The sequence below is a fragment of the Carcharodon carcharias genome, chromosome 16 (assembly GCF_017639515.1).
Source record: "Carcharodon carcharias isolate sCarCar2 chromosome 16, sCarCar2.pri, whole genome shotgun sequence".
NCBI classification, from domain to species: domain Eukaryota; kingdom Metazoa; phylum Chordata; class Chondrichthyes; order Lamniformes; family Lamnidae; genus Carcharodon; species Carcharodon carcharias.
Window position 1 is genome coordinate 53,677,938 of NC_054482.1, and position 24,113 is coordinate 53,702,050.

General features: G+C 41.4%; 1 protein-coding gene across 4 annotated transcripts in view; it reads left to right on the plus strand.

The window, feature by feature from the left end:
- ror1 (receptor tyrosine kinase-like orphan receptor 1) overlaps nucleotides 1-21,467 on the plus strand; it is a 358,323-nt gene extending 336,856 nt beyond the window's left edge. For all 4 annotated transcript variants that reach the window (XM_041208398.1, XM_041208401.1, XM_041208399.1 and 1 more), the window contains one exon: nucleotides 18,302-21,467. In XM_041208398.1, coding sequence (XP_041064332.1) covers nucleotides 18,302-19,729 — 1,428 coding nt within the window. In that variant the 3' untranslated portion in view covers nucleotides 19,730-21,467. The remainder of the gene's footprint in view (nucleotides 1-18,301) is intronic.
- Nucleotides 21,468-24,113: the final 2,646 nt, after the last annotated feature.

Below are 24,113 nucleotides of genomic sequence, written 5' to 3' on the forward strand. Positions count from 1 at the left end.
AATGGATTGGCTTTGTTAATGAAATTGTCATCTTGATTACCTTGAAAATAACCCTCTGTAAGGCATTGTGCTGGCAGTACTCTGCAGCATCTTGGAGAGATTGGACTGTTTTATGGGTTCTGTTTCAACTTTCTTCCCTCTATACCTGAAATCACTGACCCATAGAACCATAGAAAAGTTACAGCGCAGAAAGGGGCCAGCCATTCAGCCCACCGTGTCTGTGCCGGCCATAAAAGAGAAAAAGGAAGCTAGCCCCTCATTTTTAATGCCACTTTCCAGCACCTGGTCTGTAGCCTTGCAGGTTACATGCAGATCCAAGTATCTTTTAAATGAGTTGAGCATTTCAGCCTCAACCATCGATTTAGGCAGTGAATTCTAATCGCCCACCACCCTCTGCGTGAAAAAGTTTTTCCTCATGTCCCCTCTAATCCTTCGACCAATCACCTTAAATCTATGCCCTCTGGTAATTGACCACTCAGCTAGAGGGAAAAAGTCTTTCCTGTCTACCCTATCTACTCCCCTCATAATTTTGTACACCTCAATTAGGTCATCCATCAGCCTCCTCTGTTCCAAGGAAACAATCCTGGCCTAGCCAATCTTTCCTCACAGCTGCAATTTTCAAGTCCTGGCAACATTCTTGTAAATGTCCTCTGTACTCTCTCCAGAGCAATTACATCCTTCCTGTAATGTGGTGACCAGAACTGTACACAATATGCTAGCTATGGCCTAACCAGCGTTTTATACAATTCCAGCATTACGTCCCGATTTTGTGTTCAATACCTCTTCCAATAAAGGAAATAATTCCATATGCTTTCTTTACCACCTTATCCACCTGTCCTGCAACCTTCAGGGTCCCGTGGACATGCACTCCAAAGTCTCTCACTTCCTCAACCCCTCTCAATGCCCTCCCATTTATTCCCTTGCTTTGTCTGCCCTCCTCAAACGCATTAACTCACACTTCTCTGGATTGAATTTCATTTTCCACTTTTCCGCCCACTCAGCCAAACCATTGATATAATTCTGGAGACAACAGCTATCCTTTTCATTCACAACTATGCAGCCAATTTTTGTGTCATCTGCAAATTTCCCAATCATGCCTTACATTGTTTAATTCCAAATCATTAGTATATACAATAAATAGCAAGGGCACCAATGCTGAGCCCTGTGAAATGCCACTGGAAACCACTTTCCATTCACAAAAACATCCATCGACCAATGCCCTTTGTTTCCTGTCAATGAGCCAATTTTAGATTCAATTTGCCACCTTCCCCTTGTCCCATGGGATGTCAGTTTTTCTGACAAGTCTGTCATGTGGGATCTTGTCAAATGCCTTACTAAGATCCATGTAGACAACATCCACTGCATTACCCTCATCAACCCTCATTGCTTCCTCAAAAAATTCTATTAAGTTGGCAAGACACAATCTTCCCTTAACAAACCCATGCTGCCTATCCCTGATCAATCCGTACAGTTTATCCTGTCTCTCAGAATTGATTCCATTAATTTGCCCACCACTGATGTCAGACTGACCAGCCTATAAATTTCTGGCCTATCCCTTGGACCTTTTTTAACCCCTGCTGGAATATAGTTTCACAGGTACTACCAGTATTTCTGTGCCACCCTAGTGGGCATTCTTCATGCCTGAGCTTAGACTGCCAGTGATGGAAAGCAGTTTGACTTCTAAGGGGGCCATCAGAGCTGGGTGCAAAGCCTGTTCACTCCTAATGTCCATGCACATGCATTTTCCTTGTAGCAATCAGGAATGGAAATGCTGGCTGATTTCATCTCTCCTCTCTTGAACGCTAAGGCCACATGAAGTACAGGTGCCATTGCCCCAGCTAAGTTCAAGTAACGCTCAAAGCTGATGTTTTCCAGCTTTGTATGACTCAGTGCCACACTGGGCAGTCTACTCTGAACAAAGTTGGTAAACTTCATACTTATGATACGCGGCAGTTCTTTGATATAGATCATCGGTTCTTATATAAGCAGCTGGCATCATGCTGCACCGTCTCCAATTGCTGGCCTATACAGGAAGGAGCTGTTTGTTTTAATAAACAGCCCTCATACAGTTCTGTCCTTTAACCATGACCTGCACTGCCTTCCTTGCATTGCTCAATCAGAGCTGGAGCCAGGACTCCTATGCACCAACTGCACATGCATGTATGCACACATGATTCTAGGTGTGACAGTGCCTCACTTGCCTCATCTGTGAGCTGCCTCTGGGGAAGAGCTGACATGCGCTTTTCTCAGAATCTAACTTATGCTACACTTGACCAGGAAAGCTTGATGCTGACACTGGATACTGGAATTGAGAAGGAGTCCCATTTCCCGTCAGCCCTCACCTTGATGAGCCCAAAATTTAAAAAATCCACTTCTCAGATATTAATGGAACAGACAGCGCATTGTCTGCATAAATGGGCATCTTAAAATTTCCAGGAAGATAAAGCCTAAGTTTAAAAAGCAAGCAATGACAGACTTTGTCTGACAGAATGTCTAAAAAATGCTTCCAAATATCACTGGCAGTGTATCATGGAGTACTATTAAAAGTCCAGACAATAGTGCAATTAACTTGAAATGCAAACAGGATGGTGGAAGTATGCATTCCCAGGTAGGAGGGGGAGCTGCTCTCCCTGTGTGGGCCTGGGTTGTATGCCCAGTTCTGTCTTGCTTGAAATGAAAATCATTCTCACTGTGTGGTCACTCACTCACATGCAAGCAGTTGAGTGTCAGATTAATATTGCTGTGGCATTTTTCCAAAGAAAAATTGTCAGCAAGCAATCTGAAAGAAACTTCTATAAGATGGATCTGATCCTAATGGTAAAGTATTATGTTTCACCAATGTAACATGGTTTTAAGTCAGTCTCTGTATGTTGAGATTTTGGATCAACACTTGTATTATTATGGCTGCAACATAAATCAATTAATCTCTGCCAATGTAAATTATCCTGACTTCTTTTACTTCTAAATTTTCTATGTGTCATCACTGATGTGAAATGGAGTCATCCAATAATGATACTCTATGTTGTGCAACCTTACAGGATGTTTGGGTAAATACCTTTGTACACTGTGGGTTGCTATAGTCATGTGACCTCTGCTGTCATCATATGTAAATAGAGGTTTTAGGGCAGTAGCTATTTTACCCACCACATGGAACATGGTGTTAGAAGTGCGCAATCGGATTTTGATAGTTGTAAGGGAGCCAGCAGATGTAACAAAACAAGGGAATAACTAAACTACGATCTGCAACTTTGTGCAAGACATAGAGAATAGCCAGCTGGGTGAGTCATTATGGCTTTAAATGTTCGAGTATGTACTCTGAGGGATATGAAGAGAGATTTGAGAGAGAATTGGCAATTCTTCCAGTCTCAATGGCGAAATAATGAGGTTGCCACAGAGTTGAACATGAAAAACCTGAACAGATAAGAGTAGTAACTCTGTTATCAGTGATGACGAAGGAGTGCTACAAGCTCTATTGCACCCTAGACCTCACTGAGGAGCAGAAAAACCAGTCTTGTGAAACTTTGGAGGCCTTGAAGACCCACTTTAAGCCCTGTACTAATATTATTTATGAACACTATGTGTTTAACACTAGAACTCAAGAAGAGTGGGTGAATATTGATCAGTATGTGACTGCGCCAACATATCTAGCTGAATCTTGAGAGTTGGGCAACTGAAGGATGATTTTATCTGAGATAAGATTGTCTTAGGAACAAGAGAGCCTGCTGTAAGACCATAAGACATAGGAGCAGAAATAGGCCATTCGGCGCATCGAGTCTGCTTTGCCATTCAATGAGATCATGGCTAATCTGATAATCCTCACTTTCCTGCTTTTTCCCCATAACCCTTGATTCCCTCACTGATTAAAAATCTGTCTATCTCAGCCTTGAATATATTTAATGAACCAGCCTCTACAGCCCTCTGCAGTAAAGAATTCCACAGTTCTCCTCATCATCATGAGGAGATGATCCTCCTCATCTCTGTCTTAAATGGGCGACCCCTTACTCTGAGGTTATGCCCTCTGGTCCTAGACTCTCCCAGAAAGGGAAACAGCCTCTCAGCATCTACCCTGTCAAGCCCCCTAAGAGTCTTAAATGTTTCAATAAGGTTGCCTCTCATTCTTCTAAACTCCAATGAGTGCAGGGCTAACCTACTCAATCTCTCCTCATAAGAAAATCCCTTCATACCCGGGATCAACCTAGTGAATCTTCCTTGGTCTGCTTCCAAATCCAGTATATCTTTCCTTAGATAAGGGGACCAAAACTGTTCACAGTATTCTAGGTATGGTCTAACTAGTGCCTTGTATAGTTTTAGCAAGACTTCCCTATTTTTATACTGCATTCCCTTTGAAATAAAAACCTTCCTTATTACCTGCTGAACTTGTATGCTAACTTTTTGGGATTCGTGCACAAGGACCCCCAAATCGCTCTGTGCTGCAGCTTTCTGTAGTCTTTCCCCGTTTAAATAATATTCAGCTCCTCTATTCTTTCTGCCAAGATGCATAACCTCACATTTTGCCATATTATATTCCATCTGCCAAGTTTTTGCCCACTCACATAACCTGTCTATACCCCGCTGTAGACTCTTTGTGTCATCCTCACCACTTGCCTTCCCACATATTTTTGTGTCAACCGCAAACTTGACGGTAGTACATTCACTTCCCTCATCCAAGTCATTAATGTATATTGTAAATAATTGTGGGCCCCAGCACTGATCCCTGTGGCACTCTACAAGTTACAGGTTGCCATCCTGAAAATGCCCCCTTTATCCCAACTCTCTGTCTTCTATTAGTTAGTCAATCCTCTATCTATGCTGATATACTATCCCCAACACCATGGGCTCTTATCTTATTAAAAAGCCTTATGTACAGTACCTTATCGAACATCTTTTGGAAATCCAAATACATTACATCTACTGGTTCCCCTTTATCTATCCTGGTTGTTACCTCCTCAAAGGATTCTAATAAATTTGTCAGGCATGATTTCCCCTTCATGAAGCCATGTTGACTCTGATTATATTATGTATTTCTAAATGTTCTGTTATTATATCCTTTACAATAGACTCCAACATTTTCCCAATGACAGATGTTAAGCTAACTGGCCAATAGTTATCTGTTTTTTTGTCTCCTTCCCTTTTTGAATATGGGTGTTACATTGTTAGGTTTTCAATCCTCTGGGACTTTTCCAGAATCTAAGGATTCTTGGAAGATTACTACCAGTGCATCCACTATCTCTGTAACTACTTCCTTTAATACCCTAGGATGCAACCCATCAGGTCCAAGGGACTTTTTTTTTATTCATTCACGGAACGTGAGCATCACTGGCTGGGCCAGCATTTATTGCCCATCCCTAGTTGCCCTTGAGAAGGTGGTGGTGAGCTGCCTTCTTGAACTGCTGCAGTCCACTTTACGGCATTTAGCCCCATTAGTTTCCCTGGTATTTCTTCTGTAGTGATAGTCAATCTATTTATTTCCTCCTCCCCCTCCCCGCTTTTGCCCTTTGATTATTTAGTATTTTTGGAATGCTATTAGTATCTTCTACCGTGAAGGTTGAAGCAAAGTATTTATTCAACTCCTGTGCCATTTCCTGGTTCCCCATTATTATTTCCCCAGCCTCAGTCTCTCTGGGGCCAATGTTCACCTTGGCCTCTCTCTTCCTTGTTATATATTTAAAGAAGCTCTTACTGTCCCTTTTTATATTACTTGCTAGTTTACCCTCAAAGTTTGTGAGAGCATGCCTGCTGAGAAAAGAGGAAATTACTCTCGAGAAAGTTATTGACACATACAGAAGCTCTGAGGCGGCTGGTTATCAGCTGAAGAGTATTAAGGAGAACTAAGAGGCTTCACACTCACCTGAGAGACAGCACAAGTCAATGAAGAAAAGGAAGGACAAGCTACAGAAGGGCCAGCAGAAAGATCAAGGCCAGAGTATGGATGTAAATACTGTGGGGAAAACTACAAGAAGGAAAAGAAAGCATGTCCAGCATAGGGAAAGCCGTGCTCTAACTGCAAGAAGCTGAACCACTTTGCATGCAAGTGTTTTGCTGGAAGAAGGAAAGTAAGCCTATAAAGATGGCTGCTGAAAAGATGTTGAATGATGATTGTGACAAATCACCCTAAACCTGAAATCAGGTTGGTGTGTTCTAATCCCTAGGTAAAAAATGGTTTGTTACAGTTGGAATGGTGACTGCAGAGGGTGAGCATCATGTTAATGTGAAGTGTCAGATAAACACCGGTGCTATGTGCAACATCATGAGCATCACAGACTTGTGTGAAGTTGCTCAAGATGGTGACCCAAAAATGAAGTCATCAAAGATAAAGTTGAAGCCCCTATGATGGAGCGATGCTCACTGAAAATGGACAAACTAAGCTGAGAGTCCAGCACAATGGGAAGAAAAGAGATCTGCAGTTCCAGGCTTTAGACACTAAGCAAAATCCCTTCATCTCAGGTGAAAGAAGTTAAAAGCTTGGACTGGTAACACTCATGTACCAAAAGAGACTTGCAGTGTTTTGCATTGCGCCAAGCCATTGACTGCTGAACAGATCCTGACAGATAAGTGTTTTGATCACATCAAGCAAACTACACAATGAGATGCAACTCTCCAAGTGCTGCAGGAAGTTGTGATGAAAGGATGGCCTGAAAGCATCAAGGACATACCTGATGCTATAAGATAATATTGGGCATACAGAGGTGAAGTGATTGCCCAAAGTGGCATCTTGTAGAAAGGGATTGGGTCATTATCTATAAAGAGGTGAGAAAATAGATGTTGAAGTGTATCCATGCAAGTCTTAAGGAATCAAGTCTAGTGCAAGGAAGGCAAGAGAAGTGCTATACTGGCTAAACATAAGCAATGAGATTAAGGATCACATTGGCCAGTGTAGTGCTTGTAATGAAGATCAAGCTAAGCAACCTAAAGAGCCACTCATAATTCATGAGATCCCAGACACCACAGATGAAGCTTGGAGTAGATCTCTTCCCTCTCACTGGGACTGACTACCTCATCACAGTCGGCTACTATTCAGAATATTGGGAGTTAGACCAACTGATGTCACCAACTGCCAGTGAGATTGTAGAATGCCTGAAATCACTCTTCAATCATCATAACATTCCTGATATTGTGATAAGCAACAATGGCCCTCCGTTCACATGTGAAGAATTCAGACACTTCACGAATGATTGGCAAATTCAGCACTACACATCCTCTCCACACTATCCCCAGTCAAATTGAAAGACTAAGGCCGCCTTAAAAAATTGCCAAAGGGATCATCAAAGAATCAACCAGATCCAGCACAGATGTGGAGGCACTCTTAGCGTGGAGATATACACCTATTGAAGGCATGGAAAGTAATTCAGTCCAGCAACTAATGTCATGCCATGCTCAGACTACTCTTCCAATAGCTAAAAAACTACTGAAGCCAGAAGTAGTAACAGTAGAGAGTGACAAGATCAAAGTTAAATCACAAAAAGCCAAATTTCACTTTGATAAAGCTTCCACATCATTGCCAGAGTTGAGATTTGGAGATCCAGTCAGACTGCAAATATTCAATGCTCTCAACAAAAGACAACCCATGTGGTAACTTGGAACTTGTGTAGAGAAGTTGTGACTTCAATTGTACACAGTGAAAATGAAGGACCAACTCTGTCATCGCAACCACTGACACCTATGTGCAACCAGAGAGGCTGCTCCCTCACAGCAGCTGATGAAACAGATTTGATTTCACCTACTGAGCAAGGAACTGAACGGCCGTCAGACCCAGAGCTCAACTGTTTCTCAACAAATGCAATGCATCAGCAGCAACAAGTTCCACAGCAGCAATACTCACCACAGCAGTGACATTCCCCAGAGCAGCAACATCTTCCCAGGACCTAACAAATATCAGATGAACAGCTAACAACAACTCGCATGTGTCCCACAGAAAGACCTGAACACTTGTGGTCTACGTGTGCAATGTGCATGTAGGGACAGATGAAATTGGAACAGAATAGAAAAAACAGATTTTTGTTCATGTGTGATATTTGCCTTATGAGTTATGTATATGGAGTAACTTGCAAATGATAGTGCATGCATCCTTTTTTATGAAAAGGGGGATGTTTGGATAAATATTTTTGTATGCTGTGGATTGCCATAGTCATGTGTCATCATATTTAAGTAAAGGTTTTAGGGCAGGAGCCATTTCACCCACCACATGGAACACAGGACAAAGAGCAGACGCTATTTTAAATATTGCTATTAATAAGATTCCTTGTTTTATAAGATATTGTGTTTTCATCACTTTGTTTGGATCTTGTGTGTTGTTTACCTTTGTTTGACTGATAGTTGATGGTGATTCCCCTTCTTTTCCCTCACAACTGCACAGAAAATTACCTTCCTTCGCAACTGTCTGATAGATGTTCAGTGCAACTGCAATTGGGAACTTGTTAGGGATTGCTGGTACATATCAATATCAGACTATTACTTGATGCTGCAACTCTAAAATGTGAGAGAGAACACTCCCGTTTTGGAAGCCAAGTTAGGTAAATTTGTTGCTCAGGTTTTCTTCACCTGAATGCTCTGACCTTTGCTGAGGTATGGTTGCAGTATAGCAGTCCCTCAGAACTCAATCACAGAATGTTACAACACAGGAACAAGCCATTTAGCTCTTTAAAACTGCATTACGTTTATCTTCCTGGGCCACCTAGTTTGGTTCGACTCTTTGCTGACCCAAATGAGTCTAAACAGTAAGTGGAGAAGTGCTATCCCACCATATGGAGCATCACAGCCAAGCCTCATCATCAAAGCCTGACCTTCAGTCCAATATTTGTAATATCACTGTCAAAAAACACAGTACAAATGTTGATGTTTATCCCTGAAATTCCCCTAATGAATGTAAAAAGTGCTGTTTTTCCACCTGACCGCAAGTGAGTATTCCCAATACTCTTTCCCAAGGTTTCCTGGTCTAGAAAGGAATTTGGATGCTGAACTAACATAGAAAAAGTTTTCTTTCTTTCCCCTTGCTCTGAACAGAAGATCACCATACCCTACCCCTGTGCTGCAAGAGTATTGCATGATTTTAATTAAAGAGCATACATCAAAATGTTATTAACTTGACCTCCCTTTTTGTTTTATTTTTCAATCCTTCTGTTGATTTATCATGAGAATTCTTTTCAAACAATGAAGACATCATTCTGATATTTGACTTGGAGGAACTCCTGATGCTGACTGTTTGGGAGTGAGTTATATTAACAAGATACCATCATTAATATCAGCAACCCAGTCATTTATATCAGTGACCCAATCATTTCTCACATGCCTCTCAATTTAGCTTCCTAACATCAGAAGCATGCCATTTTCCAGATAATCATTCCAATAGTGTCATCATTGCTCAGTACATTAGCTGAATCATCTTCTCCCTTCCAATTTCCATTACACTTCCCACTCTAACTTGCAATCCAAAATAGGCTATGTGTGTATGTTCACTTTGACATCTCAACTGTTTGCCTTAGCTAATTTTCATCATCAGACATATCTGCTGTGGCTATAAATGTCTTTCCTTCACAGCACTAAATTCATCAATTGTCTCTATTGAACTACCAATAATAATTGTCCATATTTCAAATTTATTGTCAGCAAAATCAAATTGAATATCTATTAGAAAGAAACCATCTGCTTCCCTAACTTACCATAATAAACCAAATCTGTTTCTCATAATTTTTGTGAATCCTATGTTATTAATTCTTCTAAAGAGAAAGAACGTTATTTTAACCCACGTTTTTTCTCCAACTCTAATCTTAACGATCTTAGCAAAGAACCTCCATCCATTACTCCTTCAAACATTAAGATCAACTTCAACTTTGTTTTCCTTGTCAGGAATGTCTCTTTCTTTACTGTCTACAGACCTATAAGATCTAATAATTGATTTAACAATGTTCTTAAGATGCTTGCCTTGAAATTTATCCTTGTTATATGTCTTCTTTTCAATCTTCTTTATTCCTTTGACTGAAAAATCAGATGGGCAAAGGTAAAAGCAAAATACTGCAGATGCTGGAAATCTGAAACAAAAACAAAAATAGCTGGAAAAACTCAGCAGGTCACATCATCTGCGGAGAGGAATACAATTAATGTTTCGAGTCCATATGACTCTTCATCTGAACACTGAAAGGTAGCCTAGGTGAGAAATTCATAGAATGTTTTCAGGAGGGAGGCAGAAAGCAGGAAACTACAGGCTAGTTAGTTAATGTCTGTCATAGGGAAAATGTTAGAAGCTATTATAAAGGCGATATAGCAGGGCACTTGGCAAAATTGAAGGTAATCAGGCAAAACTCAGAACCCTCTGAGAGAAAAAAATTCTCCTCATCTCTGTCTTAAATGGACAACCCCTTATTTTTAAACAGTGATCCTTAGGTCTAGTTTCTCCCACAACAGAAAAAATCCTTTCCACATCGACCCTGTCAAAATCCCTCAGGATCTTATATGTTTCAATCAAGTCACTCTTCTAAACTCCTGTAGATACAAGCCTAGCCTGTCCAACCTTTCCTCATAAGACAACTTGTCCATTCCAGGTATTCGTCTAATAAACCTTCTCTGCACTGCTTCCAACACAATTAAATCCTTCCTTAAATAAGGAGACCAATACCATACACAGTACCCAAGATGTGTCTCACCAATGCCCTATATAACTGAAGCATAATCTACCTACTTTTGTCTTCAATTCCCCTTGCAATAAACTGTACAATTCTATTAGCTTTTCTAATTACTTGCTGTACCTGCATATTAACTTATTGAAATTCATGCAGTAGGACACCTAGATCTCTCTGCATCTCAGAGCTCTGCAATCTCTCACCATTTAGATAATGTGCTTCTTTTGTATTTTTCCTGCCAAAATGGACAATTTCACATTTTCCCACATTATACTCTGTTTGCCAGATCTTTGCCTACTCACTTAACCTATCTTTGTCACTTTGTAGTGTCCTTATGTCCTCTTCATATCTTACTTTCCTACCTGTCTTTATATCATCAGCAAATTTAGCAACCATACCTTCTGTCCCTTCATCCAAGTCACTCAGATAAATTGTAAAAAGTTGAGGTCCCAGCACTGATCCCTGTGGCACGCAATTCGTTTTATCTTGCCAACCAGAAAAAGGCTCTTTTATGTCTACTCTGTTTCCTGTTAGCTAGCCAATCTTCTATCCATGCCAAAATGTTACCTCCCTTCACCATGAGCTTTTATTTTCCACAATAGCCTTTGATGTGGCATTTTATCAAATGCCTTCTGGAAATCTAAGTACAGTACATCCATTGGTTCCCCTTTATCCACAGTGCATGTTCCTTCTTAAAAGAGCTCCAATAAATTGGTTAAACATGATTTCCCATTCACAAAACCATTTTGACTCTGCCTGATTACCTTCAATTTTGCCAAGTGCCCTGCTATATCGCCTTTATAATAGCTTCTAACATTTTCCCCATGACAGACATTAACTAACTGGCCTGTAGTTTCCTGCTTTCTGCCTCCCTCCCGAAAACATTCTATGAATTCTTCACCTAGGCTACCTTCTGATTTTTCAGTCAATTATTCATCACTCCCTCAGAATTCCCAAAGCCTACATAATTCTTCATATGACCTCACATCAAAGCTCTGTTCTAGCTAGTAGCTGTCTAATTTTTCCTCAGATCAGTCTATGGGCAGAAATTTTTTCTCAGCGGGTGGGAGTGTGCCTGACCCGCTCGAGCGTAAAATAACACGCGTTGACGTCAGCTGAGCATGCCAACGTCAATGCGCAGTCGCGTCATAGTTCGGTTGGCAGGCGTGCACTGGAGTCAGCAGTGAGCCCGCTGACAATTAAAAGGTCTGTTAAGGCCATTAAATAATCAATTAAGCTCAATTTTTCGCTGCCCGTCCAACTTAACAGTTGGCAGATAGGCGAAAAGGCCAAGCATCCTTTACTTTTTGGAAAACTCATCCATGGGTGGGATGAGGTTTCCAAAAGCAAATAAAAATAAAATTAAAGTTTTAATTTTGAATTCGTAACATGTCCTTGCTCATGCAACAGTCACATGAGGGGACATGTTTTATTACATTTTATTTTCTTCATTTTTTATTATATCTCTTCATCTCCCTGAGGCAGCTCTGTACCTCATGGAGATTATGAAGTGCTCACTCGCGCACATGTGCGAAGGTCGCACTTGGCCTGCTCGCCCTCCTCCCTTACCCCCATGCCCCTCCGCCCCGCACAGGCAGCGCAGAGCACTGCTGCTCACGTTTCACGCTGGGTGGGCCTTAATTGGCCCGCCAGCGTGAAATTGCAGTGCGGTGCTGATCGCGGGCAGCAGTCAGCTTCCCGACTGCCCCTGCCAAGCCCACCCGCCACGGGCAAAATTCTGCCCAATGTGTATTTTTTTTAATTCAATCCTGGGACGTAGGCATTACTGGCTAGGCCACCAATTATTGATCATCCCTAATTGCCCTTGAGAAGGTAGTAGTGAGCTGCCTTCTTGAACCACTGCAATCCACTTGGTGTAGGTACACCCACACTGCTGATAGAGAGGGAGTTCCAGAATTTTGACCCAGCAATAGTGAAGGTGCAGCAATATATTTTCAAGTTAGGATGGTCTGTGACTTGGAGGGGAACTTCCAGGTGATGGTGTTCCCATGTGACTGCTGCCCTTGTCCTTCCGGATGGTAGCAGTCTTGGGCTTGGATGGTGCTGTCTAAGGAGGCTTGGTGAGTTCCTGTAGATGGTACACAATGCTGCCAGTGTGTGTCTGTGGTGGAGGGAGTGAATATTGAAGGTGGTGCTTGGGGTGCCAATTAAGTGGGCTGCTTTGTCCTGGAATGTGTCCAGCTTCTTGAATTTTTTTAGAGCTGCACTCATCCAGGCTAGTCGCAAGTACTCCATCACACTCCTGACTTGTGCCTTGTAGATTGTGGACACATTTTTGGGAATCAGGTGGTGAGTTACTTGCATGGGATTCCCAGCCTTTGACCTGCTCTTATAGCCACAGTATTTATATGGCTAGACCAGCTCAGTTTCTGGTCAATGGTATTCCCCAGGATGTGATAGTGAGGGATTCAGCAATGGTAATGCCATTGAATGTCAAGGGCGATTGTTAGATTCTCGCTTGTTGGAGATGATCATTGCCTGCCACTTGTGTGCGCGAATGTTACTTGCCACTTGTTAGCCCAAGGCTGGTCTTGCTGGATTTGAACATGGACTGCTTCAGTATCTGAGGAGTTGCGAATGGTGCTGAACATTGTGCAATCATCAGCAAACACGCCAACCTCTGACCTTATGATGGAAGGAAGGTCATTGATGGAGCAGCTGAAGATGGTTGGGCCTAGGACACTACCCTGAGGAACACCTGCAGTGATGTCCTGGAACTGAAATAATTCACCTCCAATAACCATCTTCCTTTGTGCTAGGTATGTTTCCAAACAGCGGAGAGTGTTCCCCTTGATTCCCATTGACTGCAGATTTGCTAGGGCTCCTTAATGCCACACTCAGTTAAATGCTGCCTTGATGCCAAGTCACTCTCACTTCACCTCTGGAATTCAGATGTTTTGTCCATGTTTGAACCACGGCTGCAATGAGGTCAGGAGCTGAGTGACCCTGGCGGAACCCAAACTGAGTGTTAGTGAGCAGGTTATTGCTAAGCAAGTGCCACTTGATAACACTGTTGATGACCCCTTCCATCGCTTTAATGATGATGCAGAGTAGATTGAAGAGGCGGTAATTGGCCAGGTTGAATTTGTCCTGCTTTTTGCGCACAGGATATACCTAGGCAATTTTCCACATTGCCGGGTAGATGCCAATGTTGTAACTGTACTGGAACAGTTGGCTAGGGGCGCAGCAAGTTCGGGAATGCAAGTCTTCAGCACTATTGCCGGAATATTGTCAGAGCCCAGAGCCTTTGCAGTATGCAATGCCTGTTGACTGACTTTTTACCCCATTAACTCAGGGCTTCATCAGTGCTCTGATGTCTTTCCCATTATTCCTTCTTCATACTGCCTTCACTCACCATTTAACCTTATTTACTTTTTCCATATAATTCCACTCTACATCAAATTTGTTTTTAAATCATGTGCCCTCAGACCTCAAAACTTCCAGACATCTCAAACTTAGGGTTGAGTCTTACCTATGTTGGACAGGCTGGGCGGGAGCCAATTAAGGCCCGCCCAATGTAATACACGTTCCGTAATGCTCAGAGCTATCTGTGCAGGTGGGGGGAGAAGGGAGAGTCGGGGCCTGCACTCTTTCTCCCTCGTGCACGCAAAAGACCTGCAACAACCTCCCTGAGGCATGAAGCTGCCTCAGGGAGATTGAATAGACAATAAAAGTTTTTTAAAATTCAAGTAAAAAATTATTTAAACATGTCCCCTTATGTGACAGTGTCACATGAGCTGGGACATGTTTGTCAAGTTCACCAAACTTATTTATTAATTTTATAAAGCCTTCATGAAACCTCATCCCGCCAGTGGGTGAGGTTTCCTGGAAAATGGGAAGGCTGCTTGGGTTCTTCACTTGCCCGCCAACCTTAAGGTTGCACAGGCAGTGGTGTTAATGACAGTAATTACTTTCTTAATGGCCTTAATAGGCCTTTGACAGTTCGGCAGGTACATAGCCACCTCCAGCGAAAGCCTGCCCACCGAACGCAATATCAAAATGACGTCCGACGTCATCTCGCATCATTTTATGCGTCAGCGTGTCGGGCCCACCCCCGCACACCAACGGCATTATTCTGGCCGGAATGTCTGAGTCAATACATCTTGATCTCCTCTGCCCCCCGAAGTGGGAAAATTAAAGTCTTGATTCTTTCAGTGATTCAAAAGCATTAGTGTAACCAGCAGCAGTCACCTCTTACCTTTGGTGGATCCATGCTTCATCTATCAACATTAGTGGATTCACTTTCTCTTACTTCAAATAGAATTACCATCTCCTCCACTGCTAAAGCTGCCTCCAACAGCATGGTTTCATGTTTCCTTCCAGATACTTTCTTTTGTGTCAACACCCGTTAATTCCTTGTAAAGTTCAGGCCGTCCTGAGACTTGAATACTACTTCCATATCTGAGGTTGTTTTAGCACCTGTCCCACATGTGGACAAGACGTAACGAAAAGCTTGTCATCTGATAGACAATCCTTCTCTCATCCAAAGCCTTCACTGTTTCTCTCCATTACAAAAGACTATTTATCTTATTTATACAATGGTGGTCAATGCTCCTCTGAACTTTATTGCTTTGTTTCTCCTATTTTGTAATGATGCTGCCTTACATCACCTTCCTCTTCAGTGCATCTCATTCAGTTGAAATCAAGACATTCTTTCTCAAATCTCAAAATTATACAACTCCTTACCTCATTCAATCCTCCTATCTCCAACAATCTTCAGGTTTTTGAAACCCAAACTTAACATTACCTAATTCTGATTTACCTTGTTATCTTCACTGTTCTTTTTTAACTTTGTTGTTCTATAGTACAAAGTTTGACCTTGCATCAGAGCTTCTCAATTTAAAAAAATAAGTAATATGGCCCACGCCTTGCGATTTTAGATTCGGCAATGTTTGCTCCAGGCTCACTAAGTCCTTTTGGTATACTTCCAGCCGTAATCAGCTAATTTACACAGATTAGAACTGAACTTGAAACCGTCCTGATCTGTGTAAGCAAGCGGATCTCTTCTATAACTGGAGATATCAAGGGACCTGGCATTGAGAAGGGGTGTTGGGGTTGGGGGTACTGCTGTGAGCCACCCCCTTGTCCTTTCTTCCAACACCAGGCTCCAGCCAGAGTGGAGAGTAAGGAAAGCCTGGGGGAGAGAAGGCCCAAAGTTTCCTCGAACCATAAGAAAACATAACATATTCCAACATTAGATATATCTGGTGTATCTATTATTGGTCTTGGTCATAAACCCATGGACTTTGCCTGTTAAGTTGTTTTTTGCTTTATGTTCTTCATTTCAGGAGACTGTTACTGTAACACCCTCCCCCATAATTGTTAAGTAACTCTACTCCCAAAAAGCTGGAATGAGATTCAACTCTAATTTTTTTTGGCAACTTTTTTTCCACTCCTCCTAAATAGTTGATTCACATGGGGAAATAGTTCCAATGGCAACAGCAGCTAACTAATATCTCATTCAAACCTCATGTTAACCGTCAAAAGAAAGTGTGGACACCCTATCACAGCTGAGTCTGAACCTCTGCTTGCCCAGTTACAAAATAGTATGCTTTCCAGTAGGAATAACTGAATCATGAACAATAATTTTGACTGATTTTGTTTTCCCTCTCCTCTTTTGCTATAAAGCACGGAAGGTAATTGTATCATCTCACAGCTGCTCCAGCTGAAATCAGCTAACTCTGCACACATTGTGAGCAGAGTCTAAGTTCCTTTCTGGCCTATAGGTTTTAGCTTTATGCCTCTTCATGCATTTATCTACAAGACTTAGGATTAGCTGTTCTAGTGTTTTGTCTGTGATAAGTAAGAGAGGAGAAAATTTTTATTAATTACAGTTATGCATGCAAAATTTTAATTTCAATGTTTTAAGAGGAGAATTTAGGAAGGTCCAGGGAACAAAAAGCACAAGGAATATGGTCTCTTTTAATTGTTTCTTTTTTGAAACAAGGTAAATGAAACCCAGACTTGCCTGGTACTTAACATAAGTGGTTTTTTAAGAAAGAGGGAAAGAAAATGCGGAAATCTGGCCTGTCTGGAGTCAGTTGTTTTTCTTCCACTGAGTTCAGTTTATCTTGGCTGGGAACCGAGCGTGTATCTTACATTTGCTGTGCAGTTTGATCGGCTGGGTACGAGACCAGTCTGTCAAACAAAAACAAGCAGATTTACAGCCTCCTGCCGTGTTGTAAGCTGCCCTGAATCTCCAAAGTTATGGCTCCTCTTTTCTCTTTTGATAGTCATCCAGTATTGGTGCGAAGAGACAAAAATAAAATCCACCAGGAGTCATGCAGAGGTCAATTTTCTTTTATTACTCGGTATATAATATAGTGTATGTCAGCTTAAAACAACCTTGCCCTTGAGGATTTGCTCTTAATACAGACCATCTGTGCATTTATAATGAAACTTTATTTCCTGCCATCGCCATGCAATGCATGGGTTCGTTTTTCAAATCTGTTGCAGCTTTGGAAGGATTTTAATGGTGTTTATTAAGTGGTAGAGTCTGCAGTGTATTCTAAAACAAGATCCTGAGTTATGAGGTGCTGTAAGAAGCACAGAATGTGTTTTTCATTTTTTAAAAAATCATCTATTACAAGTTAGTTTTATGCAGGCTATTTTGGAAAAACCAGCACAAAGTCACAAGAGAGGTTAACGCCTGTGCTTGCTTTTCTCTTTATCCTGATGGCATGGCATTCCTGAGTAAGACGTCAGCTTCATAAGGGTAAAATTTCCAACTGCGCACTCCCAGCACAGTGTCTCAACCTGCCAAGGGTGCAGATCTCAGGAAATTGTGTACACGTAGCTCACAGTTTTCCTCCTGTTTATTTAAATGAATGAAAAATTGTGTGTAGTTAGTGTCCTTTTCCTGAGATGCATTTCTGACAGGAGGGGGTCCATACAATGAGAAAATGTAACTTCCAATGTTTTCAGTATAAATCAGAATTTAGCTAACATAGTAATTCTTTATAGCTGAGGTGTCAAGGATGGAATGTTGGTGTGCTTTTTTTCAAACACTTACCAGCTGTTCTCGGATCTCACATTTAAAGTTTAACATGGTCATTGCAGCCTAATACTTAGCTCAGTAGATTAAAATATTACCTGGTGTTAAATTTTGTCATACAGACCAGCAAGGCCCTGGGAGACCCTTGGCCTTTGCTAAGCCAGCTGCTCCTTATTTGGGGTTTTCTTAGTGCCTCTGGTCCAAGGAAAGGAAAATTGAACCGAGTTTCCCACTCCTGAATGCTATTCAGTGATCCTGCCTGCAGGTATAACCATAGGCATCAGCAGAGGGCAGGGTTAGGCTCTGCTGTGATACAATATCCTGGTGACACAGCTGTTTGGATTTACAAATGGCTACTTGGTAAGATATCATGGGCACTAGTACAGCCATACCCCAACATGAATGGGAAAGGAAGGGAGACAATTAGAGTGTGATGGGGAGATATTTGTTGCCAACTTTCATACTATTATTTAAGGTGAAATTTCTCATTTCTTGTAGCTGTAAGCATGCTTTGAAACAAACTGCTCATTAAATAATTTACCAGAATACATGAAATAAAATTCTTACGTCAGTAATATCATTTTATTAATGAAATGATTCATATATTTTGCTTTGAATTTTATTTTACTTTATTGACCCCTTAACTTAAAAGTTTTGTTTTTCTTTCATCCAGCAGTGCAAAGCTAAGGAGCTGCCTCTTTCTGCTGTACGTTTTATGGAAGAATTAGGAGAATGTGCCTTTGGAAAAATCTACAAAGGTCATCTTTACCTACCAGGAATGGATCATGCCCAACTCGTTGCTATAAAGACCCTGAAGGACTTCAGTAACCCTCAGCTTTGGGCAGAGTTCCAGCAGGAGGCCTCCCTGATGTCAGAGCTGCATCATCCCAATGTTGTCTGCCTCCTTGGGGTGGTGACACAGGAACAACCAGTGTGCATGCTCTTTGAGTACATGAACCATGGCGACCTTCATGAATTTCTCATCATGAGATCACCCCATTCCGACGTCGGATGCAGCAGTGATGAAGATGGAACTGTCAAATCTAGCCTGGACCATGCAGATTTTTTGCACATCTCCATACAGATAGCAGCAGGAATGGAATATCTATCTAGCCATTTTTTTGTTCACAAAGACCTTGCGGCACGTAACATCATTATTGGCGAACAACTGAGAGTGAAGATATCTGATCTTGGCCTTTCAAGAGAGATATATGCAGCTGATTACTACAGGGTACAAAATAAGTCCCTCCTCCCAATTCGCTGGATGCCTCCTGAAGCGATACTGTTTGGCAAGTTTTCCAGTGACTCAGATATTTGGTCTTTTGGTGTGGTTTTATGGGAGATTTTTAGTTTTGGATTGCAACCATACTACGGATTTTCTAATCAGGAGGTAATAGAAATGATACGGAAGAGGCAGTTACTCCCATGCCCAGAAGATTGTCCTCCCAGAATGTATGATTTAATGACAGAAACCTGGCATGAGATTCCAGCCAGGAGACCACGATTTAAGGATATCCATGCTAGGCTGAGGTCCTGGGAAGGGCTATCCAGTCACACCAGTTCTACAACACCATCTGGAGGGAATGCCACAACCCAGACGACATCTCTCAGTGCAAGCCCGGTTAGTAATCTCAGTAACCCAAGGTATCCTATACACATATATCAAGCACAGGGCCTACCCCAGGCCCAAATTGGAGGCTTAATTGGTCCATCAATAGCCCAGCATCAGAGATTCATCCAAGTTAACAGTTATCCTGTACCTGCAGGTTATGCTGCATATCCAGCTACCCATTATCAACAAGGGCCACCAAGAATGATTCCACATGGTCCACCACCAAAGAGCCGGTCGCCCAGCAGCGGGAGTGGATCAACAAGCACTGGTCATGTGACAAGCTTGCCTTCCTCAGGATCAAATCATGATGCAAATACTCCATTGCTATCTCATCATCTATCCATGTCAAGTCATCCTAGTGGAACTAGCGTGCCAATCTTTGCACATATGTCCCATAAAACAATGCAAATTGACCCAATACAGACAACACTACTGGGGGACAGTGATGGCCAGTTGGCAAATGAATCTGTTATTAGAGCAGAATTGTAATATATATATATATATTCTTAGAACTTGGTTTCACAGTTTTTATAATTGAGTATAATCTAATTTTAGAAAGAAAATAGGGAATGAAAAGAAGATTTATATACACGACAACACATAAGTGAAGCTTTGATGTAGTCTGTCAGCCACCTACCATCCTGGTGCTGACCAAACTGTGAATGGGTGTTTTTCTGCGCCATTGCAGCAAGTATTTTTTCCTCTTATTTTCTGCCTTATTATCCTAAAGGTGCTAATTTTTTCTGCGTTGTGTGTCACAGACACCGGCAGCCTTCCAGTGGCCACTCTTCATGGGTACGCCTGCACTCTGTATTCTGTGTCAAAGGGTGGTTTGACAACGGAGGAGATCATTGCTGTGACCTATGTCAAGTGATATATACACACATACACACACACACTTGTCATTCAACAACCGTCACTGAATAGCGATCAGCAGGAAGTACCATGATTAATATTTGTTTCCCCTCTTGCCAAGCCGAGAGTGCTGAGACCAGTTGTAGTGTCCTAGCTGCTGGCCTGGATGAGAATAGGGAAGGAACTTCAGGTCTGTAAGTCTCAGAACCATACTGGGCAGTGCCTTTTCCCATTAGACCATTGAGAGAACTACACCAATTTTTAAAAAATTAATGATTTTTTTCAGATAATTGTTATTCCATAAGAAGAATCGACACATAGCCATAAAAGTGTTTAATAGATGTGGTTTGATATAAAAAAAGTTACATACTCTGCAACAAGTGTGATATTTCATAGGAAAGCCTCAATTTCTACCAAAGTGAAAAAACAAATAAAATTTTGCAGACTTTCTTTGAAATCAACACTTATGAAAATGACTCCTTTTGAAAGCAGATCTCTGAAATTTGCAGTTGTGCAAAACTGAATTGGACTTTTATGAAATGCACAGGTTCTGGTAGAATACAAATGGTGACATGGTCAGGACTATAACTGTAACATATATCTGGTTGAAGACACATTTTAAATTAGAATTTTAAATTTATATAAATAGCAAGTTTAAATTTCACTTATATTTGTTGCTATGCAACTATTTAATATAAATTGGTCCAAAATGCAAGCTTTGAGATGACAATCAACTTTTCTTGTTGGGGAGATATTTTTGTGTTGGGCAGTTCTACTTGGTGAATGAACTAAGGAGTTGGGGGATCATGAGGGCTTTCCTTCTGTGATACATTACTGAATTTGATGCTGAAGGGAGAATATTGCAGCTTTACATAAAACAAGTTGAGGGAAATTTGTCCTTAATCTCATGTATCTAAACATCTGGCTAAGAGGATGACCCGGATGAACATCGACTTGTTCCATTACGAAGAACTGGACACTTTTTTTTTGCTTGAGTAAGTGAGCTGCCTTTCGTGCAGTCTCTGAGGATGTATAATTTTTTTTAGAATGGAAACATGACTAAACTAGCAATTCCAACTCTCAGTTCCATTTGTCCTTCTGGCAGATGTTTTCATTTTCAAAACCACTTCCTACAAATAATTTGTGACGAGGTGTGCTTTATTCTTGTTTTATTTTTGAATATTTGTTGTATGTATATTTTATTAGGACACAGCCTTATTGATATGTTTGTAACCAGAAGGCAAGCATCAATGGAATGGCTAGTACTCAGCGTGGTTATATTGTAACAGGACTTATTTCTCCACAAATGTTTTTGCACAAATGTTTTTTAACTGTTTTGTATGAAGAACTTCAAATACATCCCTGCATTGCATCTTTGGTGTATTTACTGCTGCATTAACATTAGTGATATGATTAGTAGGAATTTTTTCATTGTAACTCGTAAACTGATTAATACAATGCTTAAAATGGGGACTTCATTGAAGGCTAAGGGAGTGAATGAATTCTTTTGTTCTGCTGAATCATACTTACCTGGAAAACCACAGGTTCAGCCCCAAATCTATACAAGAGATTAGAGAAAAATCTTCACCAACAGGCTGGTTAAGATGAGGAATTCTCTACCACAAATCTTGCTGAAGTAGGGTCCATAGATTTCTTAAAAAGTGAATTAGCTATGTGCAGATTAGAAGTATTAAAGGGGATGGAGAGTGAGCAGGAGAGTAGCATTGAACCAAGTGGCTTATGTGGAGAAGACCACTGGCTCAGATGAGCCAAATTACTTGTTCCTGTGCTGTAACATTTTATGATTATGATTTGCTACAGTTGGCTTTATGTTTCTTGGGCTAGGAGAAAAGTTAGCCATCATCTCCATTCCCTGGTCATGTTTGAAAAATCCATACTTTTGGCAGTTCTTGGTTATAATAGCTTGCTGATACTTGCTGTCTGAGACTCACATATGAAGAATTGCCAGAGATGGTTACTGACACCCATGACCCTTTACCCATTGCAAATTTATACCCCTGTCTGCCTTCAGGGCAGAAAAGAGAAAATTTGAAGGGTAAAAAAGTATTGCTTGCAGCCAAACATAATCATTCTCCCACACTCCTTCATTGGAAGAGTAACTGAATCCATAAGAAAGCTGAGTTAACCAGGATAGATACAATAGGTGCTGAAATACAGCAACAACCATTAATAAAATGCTCAATGGAAAAAAAATGTCCTGGGGAGGCAGCAGCTGCATAATCAGAAAAAAAATAATACTGTGCTGAAGAAGGATATTTTAGGAGGAATGATTAAAGCTTGATTAAAGAGATGTGTTTCAAGAAGTAGAAGCTAAGTGATATAGGGATGGAATTTTAGAGCTTAGAACCTAGATGACTGAAGGCATGGTCACTAATGGCGTCGAAGGAACTGATGGATGCAGAAGGGGCCAAAGTTCAAGGAACACAAAGCTGTTGGAGGGTAGAAGGGCCAGAGAAGGTTACCAAGATAGGGAGAGGTGAGGCATTAGGGGATTTGAACAAAAGAATGAGAATTTAAAACTAAGGGCCAGGAGACAATGGGCTATGAATGTATCGCTATGAATAATATCTATCAACACCAATCCATTAAAACACTGGCCCAGTACTCGGCTGCAGCAACAAGTACAAATAAGGTACAAGTTTGTCTTAGCAAGGGAAATGTGTCAAACAGATTGTTGTATTCTACATTACGGGCAAAGGTATTTGAATCATACAATGTGAAACTTCATATGAAGTACAGTTCTGATCACACATCATAGGAATACCATTATTGCTCAGAAGTAAGCAAGCAAGACAAATATGGGAAATAGGATTCTAAGTTATATAAAAAGGTAAAGTATTTGGCATTAGCTTCCTTGAAAAAGATTTTGAAATGAGGTGAAAATTGAAGTTTTCAAGATTATGAAGAAGATTCAGAAGGTTAATCCACTATGGTGAGCTGTTGGAATACAGGGAACACAAGTTAAAACTTGGATTGTTCGGAGTTAAAGCCCAAATCACGCAGGGTGAATAGAAAGTGTTACTAGAGATGACCAATGACACAGACAATCTAAATTACTCACATGATAAAAAAGAATTGATGAATGTCATATGTAGGTGAGATGTATCAAAAAGAGATGAGCTAATAGCTTGTGCTCCTAGTGCTTGGAGCTCTATTAGCTATTCCACATAGCAGGAATTCAGGCAAACACCTGTATCATTTTCTATTTATTAAAATTTATGCAATTTGTCTACCAGGTATGTTTCTTGGGAACTTGGGAGCGTGCCCTATGTGTTAATGTACAGAAATCTTTGGGCTGCATTTTACTTACCCCGCTGGGCATGTTTTCAACAGGGGGCTTAAGGTTGGATGGGCAGCATTCTTAACTACTTTAATTGCTTTCTTACTGGCCTTAATAGGCCTTTGACAGTTTGGCGGGCACACAGCCAAGTCGGTTGCACGCCCGCCAAACTGAGAATCTAAATGACATGCGGTGACATTGGGATGCCCGCCTGACATTACTACGCATCATTTACGCGTTCGCAACTGGGCCCCGCCTCTGCTCGCCAACCTGAAAATTCTTCCCTTGGTGTCGCGTGGGAGTGAGCAACCCAATTTTTAAAATAATCTCCTCAAAGGACGGGATGGAAGTGGGATGATCTATTTTTGGGGGCTGCTCTTTGCTGATCATGTGGGGAAGCCCCTCCCAAGATAGAACCCCCCCTTTCTTCCTACCAGCCTGCAGCCTTAAACTCACATGCCCCACCCCCCAACTCCACTCCCGGCCTACACCCTGAGCTGCCCAAGACCCTGACTTTCCTCTTTCCAGAGATCCATTGGAACTTCTTCCTCCTGCTTTTGCAGTCCCACCAGCACCCATTAACATATTCTTTGTGCTGTTGGGACTGATGAAGCTGCCAGCCAATCAGATTGGCCGGCAGCTCCTGAGGAGTGGAAGTCCCACTTGACCCTTGTTTAGATGGCCCACAGTGCATTATGGCTGCAAGGCAGGCCCGCT